Consider the following 6,974-nt stretch of genomic DNA (forward strand, 5'->3'; position numbering starts at 1 on the left):
AGGTTACCAGGACATCTGTTAGGAAATCTGGGCAGAGATTACGCAGCCTCATCTCGCACAGACTCAGAGCAGCAAATGATGCAATTAAGACCAAAGTAATACAGCCTCTTGGCCTTAGTCAAACTTTGTAGGGTTTTTTTGGTCAGGCCACCACAATTTACACACAGGATTACATTACAAAATTCACCATCAGAGGAAAACATACAAACTTTAGTTGAAAGAATGCACTTGACATGTTGTAAAGCTGTTAATTACAAATATTGCAGATGATAAAGGCAATTTTAAAAAACTCACTCACATTTTTGGACTGTTTTATCACATTTTTCATTATCATACAAATAACAATGGAGAATGAGAGAAAAAATGGAGATAAAGAAAGTTGGATGAAATACAACAAAGGTCACTGATCCCAGGATACTGCATTACATTGTATAAACTTATCTTCTGTTCCACATGGATGATGTAATTATTTTGTGACGGAATGGATTTGGGGTCTTTTATTCCAGTCTCCCTATGTTTCATGGTTGACTTTTTTTCCACAGTAGATCTTATTTATTTATGTTTGAATCAACAGTTAATAAACACTGATTGTGGAACTGATGACAAAGACACAGCAACATAACACAATCATAAGCCTTAACAATAACATATTGTAACACATTTTATTATTGTGGTCCAAGATAAATGAAGACAGGGGAGAACATTCAGTCAAGGTCAAGATGGATTCAGCCCACAAAAAAAAGCTGTGGCCAGAATTGCTTTAATAAAACAGTCTCAAAATATTAATATTAGTCATGTTCTATGGTTATAAATGATTCAATGAAATGTTAAGGGTAGTGTCTTTATACAAACTCTACTGCTCCATACCCAATCTAATACCTTTTTTATAGAAAATGAGCACATTAAAATGTAATTTGTTTCACAACATTACATACTAATAATGTTGCTTTTGTTGTGTCATCTATAGCTGCTCTGGACTGACTATAAATGATCAATAGCTGAACACCTCAGACACTCTGCACCTCAGGGCAGCTCTTAAATGACCCTCATTTGATCTGCTTCTTTCCCACACTCTAAAGCCTCCCAGCCTACTGTGCCTACAGTCTCTGTTTACAGAAATATTTTTGAGCTCAGCGCACGGACAAAAACAACTCTAGAGACTGGAGGCAAGAGGGATTTGTTGATGATCCATATTAATAAACTCAAACTGTCTACGTCACTGAAATATGCTGCATATTATGCAAAGTGTTTCATAAAAACACCGCAGATTTTTCCTGTTTACATATTCTCTCAAAATAACAAAGGAAATAAAATGCATGAATAGTGTAAGCTTGGTATTATCCATCCAGACTCTTATGAGGACTGACAGTAAAGATCCAACTCAAACCACACATAAGACAAAATGAGTGTGTTCGACTGTCTCAATCCGCCCTTTTCCACAGAACTTCAATCACTCAATTTCTCTGAGCAGTATGCTTCCAATCCCAGCAAACAGCTGGCCCGGCATTCAGAACACATGGGGATTAGGGGGTTGATTTAGTTAAAGGCTCAATCCAGAATCAGACCATAGCACCACTTATGATGCCAAGATCACCTCTCTGTTGGCTTTATTTATGATCGTTTTTAGTTTCCTTTGCAATAATTTAATGCATGTGCAGCATACAGTATACATAAAAGCTCTACATGACAGTTACAGTTTGGTTATGGTTGCAATGTTTGTAAACTACAGAGTAACAACCTCTGTTTAAATGCTGTCATAATCTATCTTTCTATCTGTAAATATATTTAAAAGTAAAATACCAGATGTTGTCAGAAACATCGTACATCATCATCATATCATCATACATATACTGTAATTCATTCTGTACTATTTTTTTCATCTGTTATATTTTTTTTTAAAACTAATACTGGATTAAAGTAATCTCTTAGCTGTGGATATTTTACATCTTGCTTAGTCTCCCATGTCATTATAAGCTCAAATGGTGATCATATGCTTTCACTCCACCACAGGAATATGTGATAAGTATCCTGCTGCTTGTGACAACATATGTGTGTACACAAAATGCAGGTGTGTTTCGATGTGCTTTGATAGCTTGTGTGAAAAGGAATCTGTGAACTCAAGTAGATTTCCCAGTGGCTATCAGCTCTCATTGGTTAGCATGAGGGACTGATTTGCATATGGTGGGAGTGTCCTGAGCCAGCACTAGGATGAATGAGTTGTTCAAGTCAGACAGCAATAAGGCATAGCACTCAGCAGAGGTCTGCGCTGCTCAATACTCAAAATGCCTGGGTTACTTAAGCTGCCACTCTTCCTGCTATAAGTGGAAAGTGCTGGACTAGGACATAAACATGTTCAACAGCAAACACCTCAGCCTTAGCAAAAGAGGAGGAATATGGGTAAGTTTTATAATATTTAACTTTATAGACACACTTTTACACAACTACATGTACCTTTTTTAATAGTGTGAATATTGTTTAATATTATTAAGTTGTCTATTAAGACATGACTAGGCCCCTCTGCCTCTACAATATGCTGTTTTTACTCTTGTGTCATTTTTAGCACTTTAACCTATACAGATAAACTTAAAACCCTTTGTGGATTGAGTAGTTAGAATGATAATCAAAATGAGAGTTAAGTGTTATGATTACAGTTTAAATCATTGGTGCAAGTGCCCAAATGGGTTTACAACTGCTAATATAGAATCAGAAATAACTCATTTTGCAAATCTCATTCAACTGCTGAACACAATTCTGCATATCTTTTATTAAACTGTATTATCTGTAATTATCTTGTATTACAGGGATTGTGCATCATCTTGCTTTACACCAGCCCTCTTTCCTGTTTTGCAAATTTCAGCCAAGCTAAAGAGCTCATCTATAAGATAAAGGAGGGATTACCCAGGGGGACCTTCATAGGGGCCATTGGAGTAGACTTAAATTTGGATTTCACGGTTGAGCCCCCCTTTTTATTCAGTCTGCCTCAAAAGAAGGTCAGTGGACAGTATGTGAACCTAAATAATACCACCGGAGAGCTTTACACATCTGCTACAGAGATTGACAGGGAGACGCTCTGTCCTGATAACGCAGAGGGACAGGGATGTGTGCTCGCACTGGATGTGTTTGTGTTGCCTCAGCAGTATTTTCAGCTGGTGAAAGTTAAGATCGTTATTGAGGATGTGAACGACAACAGGCCAAAGTTCCCTGTGGATGAGATCTCTATGTCTATCCCAGAAAACACACCCATCAATGCTCGTTATGCAGTGGAGCAGTCAGCAGTTGACCCAGACCTGGGTCTTCATGGAGTGCAGACCTACTGGCTTGTTAATGACTTTGGCATGTTCACACTGGATGTTGAGGAGAATGATGGGGGTGAGCTGACACCCTTTCTCATTGTGACAGAAGCTTTGGACAGAGAGACACAGGCTGAATACATTACAGATATCATCGCAGAGGATGGAGGGACCCCCCCTCTACTTGGCGCAGCTACTTTAAAAATTGTCATCACAGATGTGAACGATAACTGCCCCCAATTCACTGAGTCACACATTAATGTCACTCTGCATGGGAATACCACCAAAGGGGCACATTTGGCACGTCTACATGCTTTTGACCCTGACCTTGGTGCTAATGCTCAGATCAGCTATGCTTACAGTGAACGTGTGCCAAGGGATACCAGGAACTTGTTCCATTTGGACAGAATCACAGGGGTCATCAAGCTAGCAGGGAAAATAGACACTGGCACAGCCACGTTTTACAAACTCACTGTTCTGGCCAATGGACCTGGTTGTATACCTGCTGTTGCCACCGTTACTGTTCATATCATTAAAGTTGTGACAGGACCACCTGCTGTCATACCCCGGTATATTGCACCAGAAAAGGATGGAGTGGTGACAATAAAGGAGTCTGAGCCAGTGTTTTCTCCAATCGCTTTTTTTACTGTCAAAAACATTGACAGGAACCAAAGGGTGGACTGTCATTTGGAGGGTACTGGTCCCTTCAGGCTTGGCCCCTATCAGCTTTTGAAAAATGAATACCTGCTAGAGACTACTGAGCCGCTGGACTATGAGAAGACACAGGAGTATGAGCTAATTGTGGTTGCTAAGAACACACGGGGGCTTGTCATCAAGACCTTCCTCAAAGTGCAAGTATTGGATGAGAATGACAATGCTCCAGTGTTTCAGCAGTCTTTGATAGAACTATCTATAGAGGAGAACAATCCGCCAAATACCTTTCTAACCCAGCTGCAAGCCACAGACCAGGACAGTGAAAGCCGAGGGGAGGTCATCTATCTCCTTGGAGGTGACGCCCCTGGGATCTTTGTTGTAGATCGTGTGACAGGTGTTCTGACTGTGGCCACATCACTGGATCGCGAGGAGAAAGAGACATACCGGTTCATAGTGAGAGCAGTGGACCAGGGGACACCCAGGAGGGAGTCAATTGCAACTGTGGTGGTGACCGTGCAAGACCGCAATGACAACAGTCCACGCTTCATCAATAAGGACTTCACCTTCTTCGTGCCGGAGAACTTTCCAGGGTACGGTGAGATCGGAGTCCTCTCTGTGACAGATGCTGATGCTGGGGAAAATGGCTGGGTGGCTCTTTCTATCCTGAATGGCAGTGACATCTTCTTAATTGACACAGGCAAAGGCGCACTCAGGGCCAAGACCTCACTAGACCGTGAGCAACAGGGGACATACCAGCTGTGGATTGAGGCCGTTGATGGTGGAGAGCCTGCACTTTCCTGTGTCACAATGGTGACCGTGCTGCTGCTGGATGTTAATGACAACCCACCCATTGTCCTTTTCCCCCAGTCCAATCAGTCCTACATGCTAGTGCTCCCCAATACCCTACCAGGGACGTCTATCACAGAGGTGTACGCTGTGGATAAGGATACAGGCATGAATGCTGTGATTGCCTATAGCATCATAAAAAGGAAAGGTGGTGAGCCAGGGTCATTTGCCATTGACCCAGAAACAGGAAATATCACATTAAAGAGGGAGCTCAGCAACCGCGGCCTCTACAGCCTTCTGGTGAAGGTCAGTGATCATGGTCAGCCAGAGCCACTTTACTCAACAGTCATGGTTAACTTCTTTGTCAATGAAACAGTGAGCAACGAGAGCTACATCCAGAGTCTGCTGACCAAAGAGGCTGACATTGAGGTAGAGGAGAGGCCTTGGTATATTGGTCAGATGACAGAGGGGCCTGAGAGGTATGAGCTGTTCTCCTGTCAGCCTGTCCTCATAGCTCTTTCAGTGACATGTCTGGGGCTATTCTTCTCAGTTGTCACACTGACATCTTACATATGCTGTAAGAGGTTTAAAAAGCACAGGAAGAAACGATCAGAAGTGGAAATACCTTTAAAAATGAAGAATGACTCGATGCAGGGTGTGAACAGGAAGCTCAGGCAGATCTCAAACATCTGATATTCAGTTGTCCACACATCCAAATATCTCCACTGTTTACATGAATGTTTACAAAACTTACTGTGAGAAGTGTTGCTCTTACATGAAGTTGCTCTTTTTTCTTGGTAATACATTTGTTGTTATTGTCAGCAATATATTGTAATTTGATTTAAATGGCAGGATTTTTCATTGAAATGGGCATGCAGTACAATTCCCAGTGCTACTTTTTATAATACACCCTTTATGACTCATATCGGATGTACTATTACGTGTCAGAAAACCAAAGCTAGCAATAAATTCAGTATTGGCATTCAGTAATATCAGAAGAACAAGAGCAACTCATTGAAGATTACACAATCTTCAGTCCTATGTAAATATTGTACAATGTATTTTTCAACTTTATATAAAACTTTTTTCATTGGCATGAAAAGGAAAAAACACAGTTCAAGGCACAATAAATGTTTGTTTCTTTACTGTTTTAGAAAAATTGCATCTCTTTACATTACCAAGTATCATGGTATCAGGAATCTAAATATACTGTATCTATCTTTTAAATACAAATTTCAGCTATATTCTAAATATCATAAATTTTGGAATTGATTTACCCAGGGAAGGCCCATCAACACTGGAGAGCCCACTGTGTCAATGTACATCAAAATCTACAGCTGTGTTGTTTATATACTAACACACTATGCACAAATACCTTTTTAAAGCATTCTATATGATGAATTTGACAGTTTATTCTTGACAGCAGTTGACAAAACAATCTCAACTCAAGCTCCACTTACTTTGAGTACAAGTGAGTTGAGTTTGTTTTGTCATTTCTGTATGATAACAAGCTGACTTACATTCTGTAAAGGCACACAGCAGTTACCATAATGAAATGTATGTAAAACCTTTCAATGCCATTTCAGTATGGCAAAAAGTCACATATTCTCATCAGGCTGATCAATTTGAATTGTGTCCAAGCTTTCATTATTAAAATACTTCATTAAACTGCTTTAAGTTACATCACCCTCCTTTATACAAACATACAATTATCAATGTGTCTGTGAAAAAATGCTAAGTGTTTGTGAAAGAAAATCAAAGTAACTATTAAAAACGCTTTATTTTTATAATAAATGGACAGTTTTCTTTTTTATTGATATAATCTACATACTGTGTATCTTATATATATGTATATATGTATATTCAGTGCACAAAGACAACATCTATATCTATTTTCTGTTTTCTGATGCTGCTTAAGTTTTCTTCACATTGGCAATGATTGTAAACATCAAGGAAACAATCTTAAAACACAGTATACAAATTGTCCATCTGTAACTCAAATTCTATATTTATGCATGTGTGTGTTGTTAGGCACTCAGGTTTAGTCAAATTTACATTGCAACCTCTTTAGAAAAGATTAAAACTGGTGTACAAATTAACTACCGCATTGTACCTCAGATCGAGATGAAACCGTTAAAGATCAAAAGCCTGAGAGCCTGCTTTGCTGTTGTCATCACCTGCATAGGTCAGGGCTGGTGAGGTAACACCCAGAGTCACATGTAGAAGGAAAACAGTATGCTGACT

The 6,974-nt window shown here is 39.6% G+C and overlaps 1 protein-coding gene across 1 annotated transcript; it reads left to right on the forward strand.

Annotated features, from left to right (window-relative positions):
* The first annotated feature begins 2,245 nt into the window (after positions 1-2,245).
* Positions 2,246-6,730, forward strand: LOC137180774 (protocadherin-20). Its single transcript, XM_067586026.1, has 2 exons — positions 2,246-2,397; positions 2,802-6,730. Exons 1-2 carry the CDS (start codon positions 2,350-2,352, stop codon positions 5,421-5,423), a joined length of 2,670 nt encoding a protein of 889 aa, XP_067442127.1. The 5' UTR covers positions 2,246-2,349; the 3' UTR covers positions 5,424-6,730.
* The last annotated feature ends 244 nt before the right edge of the window (positions 6,731-6,974 follow it).

This window comes from Thunnus thynnus, chromosome 1, assembly GCF_963924715.1.
Source record: "Thunnus thynnus chromosome 1, fThuThy2.1, whole genome shotgun sequence".
Lineage (NCBI taxonomy): Eukaryota > Metazoa > Chordata > Actinopteri > Scombriformes > Scombridae > Thunnus > Thunnus thynnus.

Coding starts and splice junctions, on each gene's coding strand:
- LOC137180774 (XM_067586026.1), top strand. CDS start 2,350: ATGTTCAACAGCAAACACCTCAGCCTTAGCAAAAGAGGAGGAATATGG. Junction 2,398..2,801: donor GCAAAAGAGGAGGAATATGG/GTAAGTTTTATA, acceptor CTTGTATTACAG/GGATTGTGCATCATCTTGCT.